The 24459-nt window shown below is 40.8% G+C and overlaps 1 protein-coding gene across 1 annotated transcript in view; it reads right to left on the bottom strand.

Moving 5' to 3' along the window:
- Positions 1-4227: 4227 nt before the first annotated feature.
- The window catches only part of Ndc80 (NDC80 kinetochore complex component), a 34960-nt gene continuing 14728 nt past the window's right edge, over positions 4228-24459 (bottom strand). The window contains exons 9-17 of the mRNA XM_021653797.2: positions 24206-24312; positions 23248-23392; positions 20194-20399; positions 18227-18379; positions 15216-15305; positions 9184-9276; positions 8074-8204; positions 7064-7166; positions 4228-4760 (exon numbers count right to left, since the gene is read on the bottom strand). Of these exons, the coding sequence (XP_021509472.1) occupies positions 4623-4760; positions 7064-7166; positions 8074-8204; positions 9184-9276; positions 15216-15305; positions 18227-18379; positions 20194-20399; positions 23248-23392; positions 24206-24312 (1166 nt within the window). The 3' untranslated portion in view covers positions 4228-4622. The remainder of the gene's footprint in view (positions 4761-7063; positions 7167-8073; positions 8205-9183; positions 9277-15215; positions 15306-18226; positions 18380-20193; positions 20400-23247; positions 23393-24205; positions 24313-24459) is intronic.

Genomic DNA, 24459 nt, shown 5'->3' with positions numbered 1-24459 from the left:
TGTATTCTTTTAAAACAGAGAACTCCTAAAGTTTCCCAAGATGGCCTCCTTTTTAAAAGATTTATTTTTATGTTTACAAACGTTTTGACTGCATGTATGTGTGTACATCATGTGTGCGCAGTGCCCACAGAGATCTGAAGACAGTGTTGGATCTGAAACTGGAGTTACAGATGGTTGTGAGCCATCATGTGTGTGCTGGGAACTGAACCTGGGAAAGTTCTCTGCAAGAGGAGCCAGTGCTCTTAACCATCAAGCTCTCCATGAGGCGGCTTTTTACGCTCCCGCACAGGCTGGTTTTTCTTTCTTTCTCAGGAGCACTCATCTTACCCACTCTCCCTGCACTGAGCTGTCACATGTACCTTCATCTATTTGTGTTTTAGCCTGCTAGGGTAAAGTGGCCTGCTTCAGAGCCGATCCCTTTCTTCCATTCAGAGGCTGGAAAGTCTATAAAGGATAAGCAGCCCCACTGTCATAGCCTTTCAGAAATTGTTGATGCTGCCTGTTCTCCACCCACCCAGCTACACAGCCACCCCACCAACCACTTACCTGCTCAGCCATTTTACCAGCCCACATTTAACCATGTCTTCCTGGCCCATCACACCACACCCTTGGTTAGTGTAACGTCCCCTGGCAACATGAAAGCTAAAGTTGTGTAACATTTACAGTTTCTTTTGCTTTGCTCGTGTTAACATTTTGCTCAGTTCAGCTTCTTAAACAATTGCTTGATTTTTAAGATACTTTGCAAAACTTCTTTGCTTCCTCCGCTTTTATGTGGGTTCTGGGGATCAAACTCAGGTTACCAGACCTGGACACCACCACCTTTGGCCCACTGCCAGTCCCATTGCCAACCTAAAACAAACTTACCTAATTACAGACAGACTGAGAAGCAGAAAAGCCACACCAAGTTCTTTTGGAACAAGGCATATATTCCTGAAGGTACTTTAACCCAGTCTAATATCCGAACCCTCTTTGCATTTGTGTGTACATATACCTATAATACCTATAATATATATTAATATTAGACAGGATCCTAGGCTGGCCTTAAACTTCTGATCTTCTACCTCAGCCACCCAAATGCTGGGATTACAGACATGTCACTCCCAGCCCTTGATACTTTTATAAGAATCCAGAGAAGTTTAATTTTTATTACTTTCTTTCTTTGGATACATTTTAAGGAGTAAAACATACAGGGGGCTGTGGTACACACTGTAAGTCCCAGCTACTTGGGGGACTGAACTAGAGGACTGAGATCATTAAGGCCTAAGAACAGTTTGGGCAGCATAGGAAGACTCTAGCTCAAAGACAAAACAAAACAAAAAAGCTGGGCATCGATAGCTTAGAATCTGTAATTTCAGCTCATAGGAGGCTGAGACAGGAAGACAGCCATGACTTGCCAGACTATCCCTTGAAAGACACACAAACCGATAGGGCAGGAGAGAGAGCTCCGGGACTAGATTTGATTCCCAGCACCTATAAGCTGATGACCATCTGCAATTCCAGTTCCAGGGATCCAACATCCTCTGGCCTTTGTGGACATAGGAATGTATGTGGGGCAGATAAACATGCAGGGAAAAACTCATACATACTTAAAAAGAAAGAAAGAAAGAAAGAAAGAAAGAAAGAAAGAAAGAAAGAAAGAAAGAAAGAAAGAAACCCAGACAACACAAAAGTGTTAAATCTAGCAGCATAAAACCCGCATCATAGCCAAATGGTATTTACTAACGTATCGATGTATTTTTATTTTTCTGACAGCACTTCAGATTGACAGCATTTTACACACAAGCTAGGCAAGTGCTTAACCACCAAGTTACAATCAATATAACAAGCAAAACGGGGGTCTTTAAAATCGCGTTAAATGTAAGTCATCACAAAAGCTCTTATGCTTGGTGGGAAAACACAAAGCATCTTACTAGTCGCCCCACAGTCAGGGCATGTATCGAGGCATGTCCGGCTCCCTGCTGAGAAGGATCATTTCTCCGTGCCATGATGGTGGCTCCTATGTCCTCCTGCTGTTTCCCAAGTACCAAGAGTCCAAGGCATCATGGCGGCAGCTATAACTGGGCAAGGGCACCTTGACCTGCCTCTAGACAGGACGAGGCCACTTTGGAAAAAGGACCTCTGATTTGGAGATTTGGGGAGCACCAATCACCAGTCGCTCAGATTGCAGCAACCAAGTGCAGCTCTTGGTTTTCCACCCTCAGGCCTCCTTATCGCTGGACACAGTACCACATAAAGGTCTCTGATTTTTCATAAACATGTTGTATACTGCAGGGTAGTGTTCTGTCCTTTCGGAGTTCTTTAAGCTGGCATTTCGGTTGTGCCTTTAGAATCTGTTTCAGCATTCTAGAAGGCCAGCACAGTCAGCAGCTGCATTGGTCCTGGGTTCATTCTCATTTCTTTAGTTGTGTGGGTAGAACTTTGTGCCTATGGATCAGGCATCCCTTACGCCCTGGATAATTAGAGGGCTGATAATGGCAGGGAAGAAAAAGTCCATTTGAGTGTCTCTCTGCCCTGCTCCTTTTTCTGTTTAGTATTGACAAGGCCTCATGATCCTCTGACCTCAGTTGCCCAAAGGATGGATTATAGATATGAACTACCATGCCAACTTTTTTCCTTTCTAATTAAAGTTTTGCTTTTGGGGGTGGTGATGGTGGTAGTGATTGTCTTGCCCAACATACAAAAGGCTTTAAGTTAGGTCTCTGTGACACATAACCCAGACATGGACAAACTGCTTTTACATTCATGCTTAGGAGGTAGAAGCCAGAGGGTTAAAAGTTCAAGGTTGTCTTCAGCTATATAGGACATTTGAGGCCAGCCTAGGCTAGACTTTGCCTCAAAAAAATTTTATTAATAAAGGAAAAGTTCATTTGAATTAATTTTATTTTTTTCTGGTTGTTTTTTTGTTTGAGACAGGCCAGCTTGGCCTTTAACTTGTTATGTCACTCAGGCTGGGCTTGACCTCCAGGTCTTTAGGCCTCTTGGCATCCTGAATGAGTGCTGGCAAATACATGCTGGCCATCATGCCTAGCTGAGCTTGAGGCTCTGCATGTTTGCTCTAACAGATTTGTTTGCTCTAACAGATTTGTTCCTTTTTCTTTTTCCACAGCTCTGGGATCAAGCCCAAGGGCTTTGACAAGTACTCTAGCACTAACCTACTCTTATGATACCCAGTACTAGTCTATCACAATAGATTAATTAAAAAAAATAAATTGAAAGCTATGGATTTTCCTCTGGGTTCTATTTTAGCAGCAACTCAGGGTTCGTTTATTTAATTTAACCACTATACTTTATGTATGTTTCACATTAAATAACTAAAATAGAATGATTTGAATCTCAAGTTTTTATAGACCATTTTCTCTTTCTCACAGAAGGGATCATGTGTTGATTAGAGCTCTGGGTGTGCTACTGTGGACTCAGCTTGCTATTAAGCACCCAGCTGGTCTCCTGAAACTACAGTCTTCACTCAGACCAGTGCTGCTCTGCTGCTCAGTCAGCCTTAGGAGCAAGAGTAACTCCATCAGTCTTTGCAAGTGGTTCTTCCCACAGGGCTTGCACCCTACACTGTGGCCACTTTGGTACCCTAATACACAGGTTCGGTTTGACTTGGACTGGCAGAGTTAGTCTTTCAGTGCCTCTTCCCCAGCAGGTTTTCCTGCTAATAAAAGTTTCAGATGTACCAACTTTTATGTGTGTCCACTTAGCGGTCTGAAGATAACTGTCTTTTGTTTATTATTCTTGGTGCAGGGAATTGAACCCATAGCTTTGCTCTTTAGACAAATTCTCTACCTGGACTACATCCTCAGTTCAAAAAATTTTATTAAAACTAGGCAGTCTTTAAACAAACGATCTGAAAACTTTAAATAAAGGACCATGTATGTCTCCTCTAGGCTTAAGTGAGAGCAGCTCAGGCTTGGTGACATTCCTGTATGGACGGAGTGGGGAGGCAGTGTGCCCTGGTTATATAAAGGGTTCATACCTGACTGGCATGGGAGACTTTGTAGAGTGGCTTCCCTTAAGTTCCCAGGGCTCTTCAGTGGTATAGCTGTTTTTGAGTTGCCCGTGCTGTGGGCAGGACTCTTCATGGTGTAACTGCCTATATGCCATACAAGGTATTTCCTGGTAATGTAGCTTGAGTCATTTGTAGTCCTGTACCTAACCCCAATGAACTTACTGATGCAGCAAGCTGGATTTGGATGGAATCTTATTTATTTGGTTTGTTGTTACCCTTTCCATCTGTGTGAATAGCTGTTTCTTCCTATCTCCCCAGGAAAAGTCACATGACAAGGAACCTGAGAGTCAATACATCTGGCTTTGCAGGCCAAGCAGTCTCTGTTGCATATTTCGTAACTGTCATCGCAGCAGAAAGAACTTGTAGGCAGTGAATGGGTGAGTCTAGCTTGGTTCACACTGTATTTCTAACTTCCAGTGTAGACCATACCATGTACCTTCTCATCACATCACAGAAAGGTCAGGGAAAACTCACACTTACTAATATACTTTATTAACTGGTCTGTTACATTTAAAAGGTTAAATCTATCATGTTACCACAATTTTGGAATATAAATACTTTCAGCTAATGTTATGTCTATGAAAGATACAAGATAACCACCATTAATTTATCTTCATTCATCAGGAGCCTTAAACAGGACAGCGTTAGTCTTATATTTCTCTGCAATCTCTCTGATATTTTCCAGAAGATCTTCAGACATGCATTCTTCATATTCTCTGTTAGCTTTGGCAATCTGTTCTTCAAGATGTTTCTAGTGAAAACAATTCATAATTCACAACATTACTTTTGTTTCAAGTGTGATATTTACATATAAGAATGACATTTATAAATTAAGAAAAGAATGATTTAGCTGTAATGGTAGATGACTGCAATCTCAACACTGGAAAGGCTGAGGCAGGAAAATCAATCTGGGCTGCCAAATAAGACTATTTCAAAAGATAAAAAGGCCTCACACCTGGCTACCAGCTCCACGCTATCCTGTACCAGCAGGGCAGGCTGGCATTGGGCCTAAGGTGAGCAGAACAAATCTACTAGCCAAGAGTCATGGCAGAAGTGGTGATGGCCATCAGCCTGCAGCAAACAACCACAACTGAAGAGGACAGGCCCACCAACCTGCCCCTAACTTTTGATGGGCCACACCCAACAGGCAGATTAATGTATGGAATGCTCATGGAAGAGATGAGAGACTCACGAGAACATTCTGAGAGCTACAGTTGCGAAACTGTCTGCCTATTCTTATGGAGAGCTCTCTAGTCACCATGTTCTTCGTGATGAATTCTGCCCTATGCCCCGACTTCGAGCATTTTCCATGAGATCCATACAGTGACTCCTGTTGTATTCATTTTCCTGACATGCCTTTACTGATCTGTTTGTGGTGAGAGTTGTGTTATCTCCACGTGCCAGGTGGGGCTTGTGTTGACAGCTTCTAATTGGAGATCGCCTTCCCACTCAACGGCACAGTGTTGCCATTTGCATGGAAAAAATTTAAAGCAAACAAAACTAAAAAGAATATTCTTATATTCTTACGCATTCCATTTTATTTTTGTTTTGTTTTGGTTGGTTGGTATTTTAAAACAGGGTTTCTCTGTGTAGTCCTGGCTGTCTGGAAACTGCTGTATAGACTAGGCTGGCCTCAATCTCACAGCCTTGAACACTTCTGTCTCCCAAGTGCTGAGGTTCAAAGCACGTATGCACTACCATCACCTGGCTGCACCCCATTTTCTTAACATTTTCCCTTTTCTTCTCCAGAGATAACCATTTGGCTAACTGATGTGCTCTTTAATACCCCGGATCCTGTCAGGGCTATGTGTGTATTTATAATATGCAGTCATTTCTGCAGATGATGTAGCCCTGGCATCCTGGAACTCACTTTGTAGACCAGGCTGGCCTCGAACTCACAAAGATCCACCAAAGTCTGCCTCTAGAGTGCTGGGATTAAAGGTATGTGCCACCATGCCCCGTGACCATTGTTTTTTGCCTCTGATTTGTTGCTATTGTTTTTTACGATGGGTCATCACTCTGTAGCTCACGGTGGCCTGGAAACCATGTTGATCTTGTTGCTTCAGGTTCTGGGAGGCTAGGAGTACAGTCAGGTACCACCATCATGCCTAGTAGTGGCCTGCTATTTCACAGTTCTGTCATGTCGATACATACAGCCATAGTTTTATTCATACATTGCTGAATCATAGTCACATATTTTTTCATTGTTAATACATTTTTATATTTCCTTAGGTACTTAAGGTTGAATTATTACACTCTGCCCAGATAAATGTCCATGACCCAATTCTAGGAACCTGAGACTGTGTTACACAGCAGAAGGATTTTTGTTTTCTTTGATTTGTTTTTGAGACAGTGTCTCCCTTTGTAGTTCATGCTGGTCTTAAACTTGTAATGCTCTGGCCAGGCTACCTAGCGTTGGGATTATCATCCTGTGCTGTTCATTACACCTAGCCTTAAGCAAAGGATCTTGACATTCCAAGCACTGGAATTTCAGGATGTGCTGCTACGCTGGCTAAGAAAATTCAACTTAATTTTATCAAGAGTTTCTTTTTGTATCTCTCTTAAAAACATTTTATAAGCTGTGAGTTGCAAAGATAGTCTCACAATCTCGCCTCACCTTACGTTCAGTCTATCTGGACCTGAGTTCTGCGTAAGGGAGGATCCAACACCATCAACGAATGTTTCCCTCAGCACTCTGCAGTGCTTCCTTCTCAAATACTGTTCATACATCTACTTCTAAACTTTTTATTTCAGACAGGGTGGATATGAACTCACAGCAAACCTCCTGACTCAGCTTCCTAACTGCTGGAATTACAGGCATGAGCACCATGTCTGACTACTCCCACCTGCTTTATGCGTGATGTGTGTGAACATGGGCAAAACACTACTTTATAAATATACAAGTGGTCTCTTGTAACCTGGCCACATCGGTCACCAAGATTCTTCTAATAAATTACAATTTTCCAAAAAAAATAAAAATTGTGATTTAGTTCTTATAGAGACAAAGTAGAAAATGTCTCTTAGAATTCAGTAAAGCCCTCCCTCCATACTTACCTCCAAAGACCCTACATGTGTGGCAACCATCTCTAAAAGACGCTGTAAGTTATTTCCCACCTTTCTCCTTTCTTCAGTGGTAGTCTGCACAACTAACTGGTACCTACACAATTAAAAAAAAAAGACAACTGTTTAATGTCTAGAAAACAAATGAATAAACCAGCACAATGTAGAAACCTGAGAAAAATGCAAATTTTGCATTTACTTATGTTACCATTTTCCCTGAAAATATTTGGTGAATGCAGAAAGCCTTACCTGGTAGAATCCATCTAAATTCCATATACAATAAGCACACCAGCTGCCTCAGTTCACTGCTTATGGGGTCAGCTTCCCTGGTGCTAATACCTTCCATCCCATTCAGACAGACCTTCCACCTCTTAGCCCAAGTGCTAGGCCACAATGCCTAGCTTTGTAGGTCTTCTTAGTTGAAGAGTTCCATGTTTATTGCATTACTTATGTACTTCTTAACTATTTAAGATGTATCAAGCTGGGTATGTTGGAGCATGCCTTTAGTTCCAGGAAAGGCAGGTGGATCTCTGTGAGTTCAAGGCCAATCTGCTCTATAAATGAGTTTCAGAACAGCCAGGGCTGCAAAAACAAAACCCCCAAACCAAACCAGTAACAATAAAATTTACTTGTTTCCAGGCATTAAAAGCCATTTAATAATCTAGTTGGGCAATAACTATAATAATGGCAGCAGGTTTCTTACGTTTTAAGTTTTTCTACTTGAATTCTTTAAATCTTCTCATTCTTTGCACCCCAAATAGCTTTATAATAGGAATTAAAGGAAAAACAAAACAAAACAAAACATTTTGCGACAGGGTTTCTCTGTCCTTGGCTGTGTAGCCTTGGTTGTCCTAAAACTCGCTTTGTAGACCAGGCTGGCCTTAACTCACAGAGACTTGCCTGGTTCTGGCTCCTAAGTGCTGGGACTAAGGTATGTGCCACTGCACCTGGGCAGATCCAGTTTTACGAAGTGCAAAGAATCCTATCTGGTGAGGTGAACTTACTCCCGCTGGACAGACTCTAGCTCATCCATGGCTTCACTGAGGCCCTCATTTACAGCGCTCTCTAGCAGGTGTTTGTGTTTCTCCAGGGACTCAAGCTCATTGGCACACTTCTCATCTTCTTCCTCAGCTTCCTATAGGAAAAAAAACGTCATTTTCCTTGAAATGCATCTTCCATTTGCTCTAGGTAGACTAAAAAAGTAGAAAGCATTTACATAACATAATGTTGCATCATTTGTATTCCCAAGGTGTCGACAGTCTTCTTTAACTATTCCATTGGGGATTCCGAATGAAAAACACAAATGTGCCCTTTCCAAGATGATTCTGGTAGCAATTCACTCAACAGTGTTCCAAGTCTAATTTATAAAAAACCTGGAATTTTGATTAAATTTTTCACACAGGTATTAACTATGTATAGCAAAAGCAGTTCCAAATCTCAGATTCCTAGGTTTGTGAAGATGAAGTATGGACTTATAAAGTCCTTCATTTAAGTGCTTCCAAGAATAAACTTAGACTTTCAAGATTAAAACATAATAAAAGTAAAAATGATCACTAAATACCTCAAATCTCATGTGCAGTCAGATTTTGTTTTACATTTTCTAAATTTTACACTGCTGAAAAAAACATTCTATATATGATATAATACCATGCAAAAGGTTGCATTCTGTTAGTTTAACCAAATAATAGCATAGCTGGAAGTTTTAATTATGCAAGCCTTTAATCCCAGAGGGGAAGCAGAGACAGGTGGATCTTGTGAGTTCAAGGCCAGGCTGGCCTACGAAGCCAGTCCAGAACAGCCAAGGCTACACGGAGAAAGCCTGTCTCGAAAAACAAAAAAGGAGAGATTATAGTTTTATTACATATTTTTGAGACATGGTCTTGCTATGGCCAGGTGGGGTCTCAACCCTGTGCCAATCCTCTCATCAGGGTCTTCCAAGTACTGAGCTTACAGGGACGACTTCCCAGCTGGCTTTCCGGTCGAGTTTTGAGTTGCACCCAGTGAGTGTGTGCACCACACGCTGCTAAGACTTCAGAGTGACGCCAGAGTATATGCATAGACAATCAGTCATGACAGAGCTCTGGCTAGGATGCACAAGTGGCTCAGGTCCTTACCTTAACTTTTTGTTGGTAAAGATCATCCAGCTTTTGAACCTCTTCCTTCAGCGTCCTCACAATCCTCTTGCTTTCTGTTTTCATGGTGTTCAGCTTGGGGATAAAACTTTGGTTGAGAAATCATAACTAACACAAGACATCAAAATTTCATTAGCATAAAATTTTATATTTTCTTTGATATATAACATTTATTTATTCACTGTGCATATATATGACTATTTTTCCAGCATGCATGTCTGTGTACCCTGTGTATGCCAATTGCCTGCTAAAGAAGAGGACATCAGAGCCCTAAAGACTGGAGTTAATGGATGGTTGTGCGCTGCCATGCGGGTGCTGGGTATCAAACCTGGGCCCTTCGCAAGACCAACAAGTACTGCTGAGCCAATTCTCTAGCCCTTGTTTTTCTTTTAACAAATTCCATTTTTTTAAAAGATTCTATTTTATGTGTATGAGTGTGTATGTATGTATGTATGTATGTATTTATGTATGTATGTATGTATGTGTACCTTGTGCATACCTGGTGCCCCTGGAGTCCAGAAGAGGACATCAGAGACATTGGAACTGGAGCTACAAGTGGTTGTGAGCTGCCATATGGGTGCTGGCAACTGAACCTGGGTCCTCTGCAAGAACAGTAAGCGCTCTTTTACTTTCCAGCTCCAGCAGCTACTTAATTTTTTTTAAAAATACAGATGTCAAAACATATATTAGGGAAAACACAGCCTCTTTAACAGATGTTCCTAAGAAAACTGGGTATGTACTTGTAGAAAAATGAAACCAGGTCCTGAATCTTACCCTAAATGAAACACTGAAAATGGATCAAAGACCTCATGGTAAGACCAAAAATCTTAACTACCAGGGAAGACAGGTCACCTACATCCTACATCAACAATCTCCCTATGCAGAGGCAGGAACCTTAAAAAGACTTTAACAGCCCAGGAAATAACCCTAAGGACTGACGAATGGCATTATAGGAAATAACAAAACAAAACTGCATAACAGCAGAAATAACCCACAACTGAAGAGACAGCCTACAGAATGAGAAACCCTTGCCACCTAAGTATCAGATATGTAAGAAACATACATATGTTTGTACTATGTATGAAACAGCAAAAATTAAACATCAAATTCACTACATGAGGTAGTGAGGTGAATAGAGTTCTCAAAGGTAGACACAGTTATGGCCAATGATATTTGATGAAAGGTTCAACATTATAAGCCATCAGGGAAAAGCGAATTAAAGATGACTTGTGATTCTACCTTACTTGCTCAGAATGACTTTCATCAAGAAAACAAATGACAACAAATGCTGGCAAGGATGTGGGGAAAGAGGAACCTCGTGAGAATATAAATTGTTGCAGCTACTATGGAAATCAGTATTAAGGTTTGTTAAAATAAGAAAGGGGTAGGAGAGCTGGCTTAGTGGTTAAGAGCACTGGCTGCTCTTACAGGGGAACTGGGTTTGGTTCCCAGAACCATATGGGAACCAAACTGTCTTGAGTTCCAGGAAATCTCACATCCTCTTCTGGTTTCTACAGGTACCAGGCGCATACATGGTGTATATACATCCATGCAAGAACAATGCTCACACACATAAGGATGAACACATCTCTGAAAGCTACAGCCAGAACTATCATATGATCTGGCCATCTCACCTCTGAGTGCATACCCGAAGGATTCTAAATCCTACCACATCGTACTTGAACATTCATGTTTATTGGGGCAATATTCTCCAGAGTTGGGAAGTAGAATCATTCTAGATGTCCATCCACAAAATGACAAAATGTTGTTTATGTTCACAATGTAACTATTCATCTGCATTAAAAAGATCATGGGACTGAAGAGATGGCTCAGTAGTTATGAGCACTTGTGGTTCTTCCAGAGGACAAGAATTTGGTTCCTAATACCCACACCAGGTGGTTCACAACCAATTGTAACACCAGCTTCAGGAGGGTCCAACATCTGTGATCTCTATGGGTACCTGCACTCACATGCATATATACATATTTAAAAGTAATAAAAAAATATGACATTTTCATAAGATGGGTCAAATTGTAAATCGTTTTGTTAAAAGAAATAAGTTGCATTCAGAAGGAAGTTGTATTCAGAAAGACAGATAATATGTGTTTTCTCTCCTATGTGGAACCCTGATTTAAGTTTCTGTGTGCAAGTGTGATTGTGTATGTTCATGGATGGTTCATGAAAGCAGAGGGTTGTGAGAGGGAAAAAAAGATCATAAGGGGTGTGGGACAGGGAGGGGGCTTGAGAAATGGTAATAAAATATTGTACCAGCAGAGCAGAAAGGAGGCTGTTATGGGCAAGGGAAGAGCAAGAGTGGATACGGGGAAGGGGAGGCAGCACGGTAGAACAAAGCATGTATAAAAAGCCGTGATGGAACCTACTACTTTGTAGCAGCAGATCTGCTAATGGACAGTGTTTGTCCCTGCAGCCCTCTTCCCACCTGAAATGGTGTCCACAGGCGCGGTGCTATAGTAGCAGCGGCAACATCTATTACAGTGCTAGGCAGATGGTCATGTGTAAAGCGTTTGTTGAGCCAGTTGTGGCTGCGCAAGCAGCACTTAGGAGGCCGAGGCCTGAAGACTGCGCGTCAGAGACTCTTTGGTGCTAAGCGAGACCCTGTCTTAAATAAGGTACACATATTTGCTAAACACATCTCAGTGGCAGTTACTTAGCTTTGCATTTTATGTCTTGCAGTGATTGGTTTAATTTTCTTTTTTATGATGCCTTTTATGTTTAACACGGGGACAAATAATTTATGTCTTAAAATCATCTAACCTTTAATATCTGAAAACACTCATCTGTAAAATAATTTATTAATGAAATCTTTTTTGAGAGCTAATTCTTTTTTCCGCTGGTTACTTGACTTCATTTTGAGCCAATTTTGAGATTTTTATTATTTCTGCTGTAAGCCAGTTTATCAGTTTTATAACTTTTTTTTTTTGCCTGAGACAGGTTTTTGCTATACAAGCCAGGCTAGTCTTGAACTTGCTATGTAGCTCAAGGTAACCTTGAACTCAGGATCTTCTGCCTCAGCTTCCAGAGTGCTAGGATTACTGCGATACGCCACCATGTCTAGCTCATCAATTGTCATTATTTAAATAATTTTTGTGTATGGGTATTTTCTAAGCATGTGTACATCAGTGTGGTCTGGAGTTTCTGATGATTGTGAGCCTCCATGTGGGTGTTAGGAATTGAACATAGGTCTTTTGGAAGAACAACAAATCCTCTTAATTGCAGAGCCACGTTGTAGAGGATTTTAACCCAGCAACATGGCTACTCTGGTGGCGCACACCTTTATTCCCTCTGGCTGGAACACAGTACAGTCTTAGTTCGCACCTTCACCCCCAAACAATGAAGGTAAAGTTAGTTTGTAGAAGAAAGCAACTTAAGAGTGCAGGGACAGAGAGAGATAGTCAGTGTGGAGGCAGTGTAGTGGAGTTGAGTCGGTGGCAGTGCAGAGACAGTTTTACTGGGACAGTTATACAGAGACCGGTCGCAGAGAGAGAGAAAACAAGCTAGACATGGGTGAAAACAGAATAAGCCAGAGAATGAGGAGCAGCCAGAAGATTAGAACAGATTGCTAGAGTAAATATGAGGCCAAACAGAACAATTCAGTCAGAGCCAAGAGAAGCCAGTTTCAATCTGTCAGCTTAGAGAGGCATTTGAGCCAGAACAGCTGAGTTGAACCAGCCAGTCAGAGTTCAGAAAGAGCTAGAAAGGGTGAGCTAATGCAGCAGTAAGTCTCAGATGTTGAAAACATTCTAGGCCTAGGTTACTGTATGGAAGCTAGAAGCTTCCAGGACTAGGCCCAGGTTAGCAGACAGAGGAAGTAAGCCTCCAAGACAATTACATCAGCAAAGTTACTTTTACACCACCTCTCCAGCCCATCAATTATTATATAAATAATTATTTTATGTACATCAATGTTTTGCCTGTGTTTATGTATGTGTAGGATATGTTCATGAAATTCAGAACTGGAGTTGCAGATGGTTGTGAGCTACCATGTAGGTGTCAGGAATTGAACTCAGGTTGTTTGTAAGAGCAACCAGTGTTCTTCACTATTAAGCCAACTCTCTAGCTCCATATATATGTAATATATATATTATATATATGTACATATGTGTTAATCATGGGCTCATGTAACCCAGGTTAGCCTCGAACACTGGATTTTCCTGCCTCTAAAGCTGGGATTATGGGTATGTACCACTGTGCTCAGGTTTAACTAAAAAAAAAAAATTTTTTTTAACTTTGGTCAGAGTGCAGGGTGTCTTATGGAGGAAGAGAGGAGTGGGAATAGAGGGACACGGAGGGGACAGGAACCCCACAAGGAGACCAATAAAACTAAAAGATCTGAGGCCAGGGGGTCTTGTAGAGACTGAGGACCATGCATGGAGAGGACCTAGACCCCCTGCTCAGATGTGGCCAACTGGCAGCTCAGTCTCCATGTGGATCTCTGAGGGAGGGGATCAGGGGCTGCCTCTATCATGTACTCAGTTAACTGCTCTCTGATCACTTGTCCCTGGTGACGCAGCCTTGCCAGGCCACGGAGGAAGAGGATCCAAGCAGTCCAGATGAGACTTAACAAGGTATAGGCAGATGACTATAGTGGAGAACTCCCCCTTTCAGTAGACTAGGGGAAGGGGATGAGGGGAAAAAGAAGGAAGATGGGACTGGGGGAGTTGAGGGAGGGGGCTTCAATAGGGATATATAATGAATACATAGTGACGAAAAAATTTAAAAAAGATGGATTTCTATATATACCGTATTTCTTCATAATTCAAACTAACTTGTGCTTTTTCTAAACATAGTTCATTTTTCATTTTAAAATTTTCTGTCTTTTATTTTTTTGAGCTAGGGTCTTACTCTGTGATCCAGCATGGCCTGAAAGTTGCAATCCTCCTGGCTTCTACTTTCAGCATGCTGGAATTGCAAGTACAAGGCAACACTCTTGGTCTCTAGCTTACTGAAGAAAAGAAAAGGTCCTCCTAATACATTGTGTTCCCCCCCACACACCTTTTTTGTTGTTGTTGTGGTACAGGAATTGAACCCAGGACTGCAGGCATATGCTAAGAAAATGTTTTCAGCCCACACTGAAAACACCTCTCTGGGGATTACTTGGATAGTTACTTATGAAATGCCACAGGTTTATTTATAGATTAAAAACAAAAACAACAACAACAACAACAAAAAAAAAACCAAACAAGTTTCTGTTTTGAGACAGATAAATACATTAAATCTTGGCTAGAACAGCTCTGGAAAAGTTGAGTTAACCAGGGCTTCATCATTGTTTACAAGCATGCAAGCACAGTTTGAGTGAACTTGAAGTAGTCTTAACACCAAAAGTAACTAAATACATGGTGTCTCAGGGTTACAGATGGCATTATGTCTCCAGCGTGTAAGAGCAGAAACTCTCGTCAATCCTCCCTGTCAGCCTCTGAGTGCTGGGATGACAGGCTTGCACCACCACATCTAACTGAAAACTACTTTAATAAACTTCCCCAGGCCCCTGGCTCATTCTAAGACTTCACAGTCCAGAATGAAACACTTGGCAGGAAACCTCTTAACTGGTCCCAGCTGACTGGCTTCTCAGCACTAATGTCACATACTAAGTTTAAGAAACCCACTACAAATCCACTTGAATATAAGCAGGACACTAGTTTATGTCAAGAATCAAGCAAAGAAAATTGAGTTTCTTCTACTTTATCATAGTGGTAAATGAAGCCTCAAATGGTTAAAGAACTTAGTTCCTTTATATGAACCTGTCAAGGATAGCACCAACTTTCATTTTTCATAATTTTGTTAAAATTTATGGAAAGCATAGGCAGACAAATTTCTGAGTTCAAGGCAGCCTGGTTTATAGAATGAGCTCCAGAACAGCCAGATCTACACAGAGAAACCCTGTCTCGGAAAAAAACAAAAACAAAAACAAAAAACCAAGAAGTTAAACCAGTACTGCTCAGAAACCCCGGGTCACACTCGTGTTAGGCTTTAGTTGCCTTGTGCCACACACTTACTTGTTCTAAGGCATCCTCTAGGCCGATCTTTTTATTCACAGCTCTGCTAATTTCTTCTTCGTTTTCATTCAAGAGTTCTTTGAGAGGTAACTAGAAAATACATAAAAATGCGGTGAAAAGATATGGAATTATAAAACTTGTAACATTTTCAATCTAATATACCACTGATGAGAAGATACCTTTGATTTTTTTTGAAGGCAAAGCTTAGGAAAAGAAAAAAATGCTGGTCTCAACCTTCATCCTCCCAAGTGCTAGAATTACAAATGCTTGACACATGTCTATGTGTTTGTATGCATGTACATGCGAGTGCAGGTACCTGAGTATACATATTGGAGCTGGAGCTGTAAAGTGCTGTAAGCTGACTGATATGGGTGCTTTGCACAGAACCTGGGTCCTCTAAAAGAGCAGGACACACTCTTAACCATAAGCCATCTCTCCAGCCCAGTCCCCATCTCTCTTAATACCTTGCAAATACCTTGTCTTCTAATCTACTGATTTAATTTCAACATTATATTTCATATATATATATATACACACACACACATATATATTCATTGTTTTTTATTTAAAAAGATTTATTTATTTATTTTATGTATATGAATGTGCTATCTGCATGTACACAAGCATGCCAGAATCTGGCACCAAATCACGCTATAGATAGTTGTGAGCTGGGAATTCAACTCAGGACTGCTGGAATAGCAGAAAGTGTTCTTAACCACTGAGCCATCTCTCCAGCCCCCTATTTTACTGTACTTTTTAAAACTGAGATAATACTTACTTTAAAATGACTAAATAGAAATAGTTAAGTAAAATTAAACTTAACTTGAATCTAAACAGTGGATTTAGTATACTTGCAATGTTATACAGGTTACTGCTGGCCTCTAATTTTGACCAGTTCCTTTCCTGGTGCTGTGCATCAAACCCAAGACCTTCTGCAACAAATTTGGGCTCTGACAATGGCTGTGGATGCACAAGCCTCTGATCTACAAGTTTGAGGCCATTCTAGATTACAAGTTAATTTCAGCAAAATAAAAATAGGGTATGTGTTGGTATAATATGCTTGTGGAATGTATATAATTTACCCTTGTTCATTCAAACGCTAATTTCTCTACCCCACTATCTGGTCTCAATCCAGACATTGCATTGTGATGCTTATTTTAAGCATCACCTGTCTCAAGTTTGTGTAAACATGCCACCATTTGTTCTCTATTGTCAATTAAACAACCAGCCCCAATGCTGAACAATGGAGAGAATAGGGTGGGACATCCTGGTCCAGAGGGGAGGAGAAGAAAATGAGGAGAGTAGGCAGAGGTCGGCAGGAGAGAATTTGGAACCATGAGGAGGGATGAACTGGACCTAAGATGTGACTAAAACCAAGTATAATAGGTGAAATCTGAATGGGAGGAAACTATGTGGGCTTGGAGGTTTAGGATGGAGTAGCTATTGCCCAGCATTGTGTTCTAGGTTAACTAAATACATCCCTGTCTCTGTGTGGTGATTTGGGTATACAGCTGGTTTAGGAGTAAGCACTGTGTAACTAAAAGATAAATCAATAATAAATATTAACTACCCACAACAGATGTGCAAGACTGCTCAGTGGGTAAAGCCCTTGTTATCTAAGTCTAGAGGCCTGAGTCTGAGCCCCAGAAACCACTTAAAGGTGGAAAGTGAGAGCTGACCTCCACATGTATGTCATTGCATGTACTCTTTATGTACTCTATATACCCCTCAACGTGCTAAAAAAAGTAAAACAAATGAAAACCCTTGCTGAACCCAAAATCACACAACACAACACAACACAACAAAGAGCTACCCTAGCCCCCTCCTGTTTTTAAAAGATTCAACATCTTTTTATATCTCCTTTTCAAGTAGCTAGGTTGACTGATGGATGGCATCATTCCTAACTGTATCTACTTTCTCTTTTTGGATTTATTTTTTAATTATCTATGTGGCTACATGTGCATGTTCAACACACATGCCTGCAGAGGTCAGAGGCAAAATGCCTGGAGCTGGAGTAGGTGTGAATTAGTTGCTGTAGGTGCTAGAATTCAATTTGGGGTCTCTGTAAAAGCCCCACACATTCTTCACCACTGAGCCAGTTGCTCCAGCATCCTATTTCTACTCCCGTTGTTCTGTTACTTTTTAAAGTATTTCTAGAGCCGAGAGTAAGGTAAATTTCTTCCTTTCTGAACATATTCTCTGTACCTGAATAATCTTTTACAAGATTATTTGATTGACGCAATTATTTTATTGCTCCAGTAATATGAAACCATTCAAAGCAGTGGGGGGAATCTAGCTGGCTTGACCCATTTAAGCAGCGCCTGTTCATCAATAAACTTTCTCCACCTCTGAGAAAACAAGGTTCTACTTTGTGTTTTATCTCTAGCACACAGCTGGTCGGGAACAGGTTATACACATCAGATCCATGGTGGATGAAGTCACCCATCCAAGTACAAAACCGACCAAAACCTGCTTAGCTTCCAATTGGATGAGATCAGCAGGTTCAAGGGTGGCTTACCCATAGACTAGATGAGTAACTCTCAAGGGAAAAATGCATTGCGTTTGACTCTTACACTTTTGTATTCAAAAGCTAATTATTTCAAAGGTGGCATTTTAGTACCGACAATAAAACTACAATACTTATGAATAATCTAAAAATTTTAATATAGCAATGAAATTTTTTTCTTCTCAAAATTATCTCCTTGGTCATTTCAAAATTAAGCCCTTTTTGTTGTTGTTAATTTGCTAGTGTTGCTCTCCCAAGAGGGTCATCGGTAGCTTGAAACAAAGGTTACCTCAGATTGTCAACACAGTCCTGATACCTGTCTTATTTGTAACCAACTTTCTTTGTGGATAGTTGGATGAAGTAGGTACAGAAGAAGAGGCTTTTTAAGTTCAAAAGTCACATATGAAACAAGATTTCTGCCCATCAGAAGGAAGAGCTCAGCCCAGTGTCTTACTCCTTGTCTAATGCTAGGTCATGATAAACTGGAGTTTGAACACATACTTACATACACTTGAGCCCTGTATTTGACAAGGCATTTGGCACCAGCCTCAGGATTAAACTTAATTTCAAAGTCATAGCCTCTGGAATTCTCAGCACCTTTGGGGATAAGCTTTAATTTTCTAGCCAACTTGTGGTACTCTGCTAACTGTGCTTCAATCTGGTAAAGAGAACAAAGAGAGATGTTAAAAGTTACGCAGCCCTTTACCATGGGGCTCTCAATAGCCATTTCTGCAACTCTACACAAGCTGTATGCTAGTTTCTGGTAGTTTGATAAATAAAAGATAGCAATTTTAAAATATGTAAATGAAAGGTTTGTAAAATAACTAAGTCTGTAATTGGTTGGTGAGCAGCATACCACTGTTCTTTCATTTACTCCACATAATTTAGATTAAGTCCATGTTTCTTTATCAACTAAAATATACCTTCTCAAACCTAGAAAATTAAAAAATTTAATTACCAAAAATAAAGGAAGTAGATCATTTACATTTCAAAGTGTTAACTATATTGAAAAAAATTTAGTAGTTTGTATTTCTTTGTGTCTTTCAGAGCTACCTCTGAATTACGTTACCAGAAAGGTGCTCTTTCCCTCTACTAGAGCCCCTAACTTCCCATACTCTTTCAGATTATTACATGACATATTTGTTCACTTTTACTAGCTGAATGCAAGCTCTATAGAAGCAGATATTTCCCCTTCCTGACCCGAGAGCACAGCCTGGCAGTCTTCCGCCTTCCCTTTGTTGCCCTCTTGTAACACAGTGACTCCCTAGGACCAACTGGTAACTTATGTTCTACTGCTTCTGGCTCCTGTTTAGTTTAAGAAAAAGCCAAGAGTTCACAGCGTATGTCTGGTTTCTTGCTCCCACAGTAAACTCTCCTGATCTTTAGACATAGGTGCAGCGTAATCATTCATAGGAGTGCTAGAAGGCGATTTCCAGAGTTGAAATGCGGGGCAAGCGTTTAGTAGAGAAGAACGCTACAGGTGAACTGTCCAGAGTGTGTTTGTTTCCTAGTGGATCCTTTGACACTGCTCTTAGCCAACTCTCAGGTACCCAACACACTTGGCTTTGCTCACATGGCCAGAGCTGGGCTCCTCCCTAGGCTACTGCTTACCTATTTACTAGACTTTCTTTTCTTCTTTCAGTGTGTTTATCCAAATAAATCTGTTATTCTTTTTAGCTTTGTAGAACCAATGTTTACCTAGTCCAGAGATTTATAACCTTCCTCTTACACAGTACTTGAGCTAGAATACCCTGAAGTAACTTCAGAGTCACTGAGGCAGTCTAACTACCTTCATTTTTTTTTTAATTTCTTATTTATTTATTTATTATGTATACAATATCTGCATGCACACCTTCACATCAGAAGAGGCACCAGATCCCATTATAGATGGTTGTGAGCCACCATGTGGTTGCTGGGAATTGAACTCAGGACCTCTGGGAGAGCAGCCAGTGCTCTTAACCTCTGAGCCATCTCTCCAGCCCCCACTACCTTCATTTTTAAAGCAAGTGAAAGCTGAAAGGTTAGATGATGCAGACTATGCTTGCAGACAGTAGCAAATTGCAGGCTAAAGCTGTACCAAGGCTGACTAGATTCTAGGCTCAAACTTTGGGTGCCGCATCCTTTTCTCTGGGATTGGGGATTGATCCTGGTATCCCGAGCATGCTAAGCTTGTACTCCATCACTGAGGTTTACCCCTAAGCCGCTCTTACAGATGTGTGTGTGCGCGTATATATGCATATGTCTTCTCCACACCGGGATGGAGCTTGCCTAAGAGAGTCAGAAAGATAATACAGATGACTACTTACACTGAACTGCTGACTCACTCTATGTTAGAATCGCACACACTTCCTGCCCCTGCCCCAGGATTTCTTGTTTCGTTATCAGAAAACTGAGCTTATCTTAAATTTGACTGACATATATTGGGTGTTAACGAACTGACATAAGGTTATGAGCGTTTCTACTGTGACTTACGGCCTCTTTGCCTCTGGCGTATTTTAATTCCTCATTCCACATTTGTTGTTGTTCGGCCTCCAGGTCTTTGGTTAACTTATTAATGGTCTGCTGCAATTCATTTTTTTCATGATTTATTCTCTCAATGTCAGCGACTGAGTACTTCTGGTTATCAACAATATTCTGTAGTCGAGCGTTCTCCTGTTTTATTGTTTCACATTCTAGTTCTGCATTGGAAGAAGCACAATTTTCAAGTTTAATTTCTACAAAGAAACCGAAGCATCATGTAAGATGGCTGATGTTTACACATCACTTTACGCACATACACCTTGCTTTTGGGTAGCTGGTCCTACTTCATTAATGATACTAGCCAAAACATCTACCATTTTATCTTAGCCTCTTCCACACTGGCTTACTCCAGCTTCACAAAGAACTCTATGTCAAACACGTGGGCCTAGCCAAGGTTTCATTCAAAACAAGCATAGGTTTGTCTCTGTTGACGTTCATTTTAAATGCTTCTAGTACTCCTGTACAAGCTCTTTGCATTATTCAGAGATGTGGTTCTCATAGCACAATAGTCGGTAAGCTCTACCTCTGAGGTGGCTCAAACAACTTTAAGCATGTATTGTGTGTCTGCACAAAAGCACGATAGATCTTTCACAAGAATTTAAATATGACCTATTCATTTGTAGTCATACATGGCTTTAAGTAATCAAGGAAGTTAACATATTTAGAGAATTAAAACAAATGACAGATGAAATATTATTCTTTCATCTACTCAGCAATTTTTGAACAAAGTGTTCTCATAAGAAGCAGGAGGTATTAAAATGGTATGATTGGTAAAAGAATGGGGACCTAAGTTTAGATTCCCAGCACCCACATAAAGTTGGTCATGGGCACGCATCTGTGACCCTCAGGTTATGGGTGGAAGGTGGACCAAAGCAGATCCCTAGAGGTGAGCAGCAGCCAGCCTAGCTGAACAGATAAGCAGCAAGTTCAGGGAGAGGCCATGACTCAAGCTAAGGTGCAGAGTGATCAAGGAAGACCTCGATGCTGGTCTCTGGCTTACACATGCATGCACAGACACACTGCACAAGTTCATATAAGCCCACACAAAGATGTACACAGGCCATGTACACAAACACACACAAGAACAAGTGATTATATGCTAATGAAAAGATAATATTAGTATTGGTTTAGTTACATTGGAAGAGTGAGAGAATAATCTATGATAGAGAACAGCAGAGGATGTTGACCAGGGGACAAGAATACAATATTTAGAGTTCATTTATAGCAAACACGATATACATAATTGGATTATTTGGAAAATCTTGATTTTAGCACATACTATGTGACAATTAAAAGCCTTGATTTTATAGCTGATCAAATACACATATGAGGAGTTAAAGCCAAAACCCTAAAGATAATCTACACAATCTACACAGAATAGACAGAGCCTGGGAAATCCTAAAGAGAGAAATCGTAGAGTTCTAGGAAAACTGCAGCTGCTCATATATTTATTTTTAAACTGTAGTTTGATGGCTCTGTGATTTTAGTCAGCTTCTTCTGCTCTGCTTCCGCTATCAGAGGCTGGCAAGCGATATGTATCATAGTATTTTCCAAAGCTCGACTGCGGTTGGTATGTGTTCCCGAGGATAACGTTAGACACAGGACACACACAAGCCTCCTCAGCTGTGCTTCTGCTTCTACTGGAGGGTGCACGTGCAGTTTCCATCTACGTACAATCAGTCTCAGCTGCTGACTTGCTTACATGGGACTGCCTGAGGACGAGACATGAAGAGTCTAGCTGATTAGGACCAGTAAATAGCTCAGTAAGCAGAACCCTGACTGTCTAAGCCTGGCAAATGGAGTCTGATGTCCAGAACTATGTAAAGATGCAAGGAAGAAATGGAATCTGCAAGAGCTGTCCTTTTTTCTCCACATGTGTCCCGTGGTTCGTCCTGTCTAAATGAGTTACAGTACTCGGTAAATGGTCATACATCAACATCTCCTTATCTGGAAATGGTCTTTGTAGACGTGATTGAGAATGCTGATGTGAGATAGCCCTGGATTATGCAGGTGTCTGAAACATCACCATGGCTGTCACTCTAAGATGGAGGCAACGGGAGAATTCATGCAGATCGCAAGAGGATGTAGGGGCCAGAGACATGCTCAGCGGTTTGCAGCACTTGCTGCTCTTGCAGAGGGCCAAGATTCCATTCTTAGCACCTACATGGATGGTTTATATCTATCCACAACTCCAGTTCCAGCAGATCTGACAACCTCTTCTGACCCGAGGGCACCAATTACATGTGGTACACTTATATACAAGCAGGAGAAACATTCATATTCATAAAATTAAAAAAATCTTAAAAAAAAAAAAAAAGGACAGAAGGGCGTGGTCGCAATTTATAACCATAGTATTTGGGAAGCTGAGGAGGCAGGATTTTGAGTTTGAGGCAAGCTTGGGCTATGTATTAAAGCCCTCTGGAGGCTGAGGAAGGATGATCAATCCAAAGTCAGCATGAAATACTGATCGTCTTAAAAAAAAAAAAAGAGGGAAAAGAAAAGGACACAGAGAAAAGGCAATGGAAAGACAAAGGCAGAGATTAGAATGATGTGGACATAAATTCAGGAATATTGTCAGCCACAGAAGCTGAAGAAAAGATTCTCCCTGAGTTCCTAGGCAAGCACAAATTTATTGAATCTTAGATTACATTTATAATGGTGATAAAACAAATTTATTATTATTACGATTATTTTGGGTTTTTTTCGAGACAAGGTCTCACTATGTAGCTCTGGCTTTCCTGGAATTCACTATGTAGACCAGGCTGGCCTCAAAATCACAGAAATCCACCTGCCTCTGCCTACCAAGTGCTGGCATTAAAGGTGTGCACCCCTCTGCCTGACTGAGAGACCAAATTCTGATTGCTCTCATCCATGAACGGTGTGAGCATCTGTTTCAGGAGACTACTACAGAAAGCACTGAAAATCTGGTAGACTGCTATAGAAAGTTATTGTAGAAGGAAAAGATTACCTGCCTGTTTGACTTCTTTTACCATTAGCTCTGCTTACCTACTCTACCAATTTCTTCATCAAGACCACTTAGTTTCTGGTCCAGGATGGACGAATGAGACTCCAAGTTGCTCATGTACGCTTTATACTTCTGAACATCTGCTTGTAAGGAAGTTTTCAGTTTCTTCAATGATATGAGACGATTCTTTAAGTAAAGAACACGTTAAATTATTTTCACCTAGAAGCATTCTGTATTTTAAAGAAAGCGATGTTATTTACACGTATCTTAGAGGAATTTAAAAGAACTGAAAAATAACTATTGTAGTTTATAACAGTTTAGGATAGGAAAAAACCAAGGAAAATGTAGAAACATAAATATTTAATATCTGATTACTTTGCAGAACAATCTGGGTGCTCCACTAAAACTGGAAGTTAAGCTACTGCTCTCAGGGCTAGAGAGATGGCTCAGGGTTAAGAGCACTGGCTGCTCTTCCTCAAGACCTGGATTCGATTCCCAGCACCCATTAGTAGCTATCCACCACCTGAATCTTGAGTTCAGGGGACCTGACATCCTTTTCTGGTCTCCATGGGTACTGTTAACATGTGGTACATAGATATGCATGCAGACAAAATACCAATACACATTTAAAAAACCTCATATTATCATCTTGCGTTTATGAAATCACGTAGGCTACACTGTACTTTATAAGCCAGTTTGTTACCATTCTGTTTTCACTAACTAAAACTCCAGCCTCTTGAGAATGGTGCTCCCTGCAAGTATATACTTCAGGGACCTTGCTCAAAAGATATGTAAACAGGCAAGACTCTTTCATCATATTCTGAGCATCATTAGTCCATGACTGAGAGAGCACAGGGAGAGCTATGCGCCACAGACGGCACATGGTTCCATTGAAGCGTATTTGTTAACCTGTTAAGGAAAACCTTGCATAAGAGTCTTCTGAAAGAGGCTCAAGAGCCTAAAGAGCTGTCAAGTGGGTTCAGAAACACCTTTACTAACCGGTTCTTTTTCTCTTTCTTGCTCCAGCCTTGCAATCTGCTCATTTAGTGCTTTGTTTTCTGCTGCCAATGATTCCAGCTTGGACGCATCTACCTTATATAAATCCTCTGGAGGCAAAGCACAAAAATCTCATCAGAATCAACCTACAGTGTTCTTTAGATTTTCACAATCTTATTCCCTTACTTCCCCAAACCACCAATGCAGCAGACACTGCTTTCTGTGATAGCCTTATTTTTACTCCATGGAATAACCTG

Source organism: Meriones unguiculatus, chromosome 15 (assembly GCF_030254825.1).
Source record: "Meriones unguiculatus strain TT.TT164.6M chromosome 15, Bangor_MerUng_6.1, whole genome shotgun sequence".
Taxonomy (NCBI): domain Eukaryota; kingdom Metazoa; phylum Chordata; class Mammalia; order Rodentia; family Muridae; genus Meriones; species Meriones unguiculatus.
The sequence above is the reverse complement of the archived record's forward strand: the minus strand, read 5'-3'. Positions and strand labels throughout refer to the sequence as shown.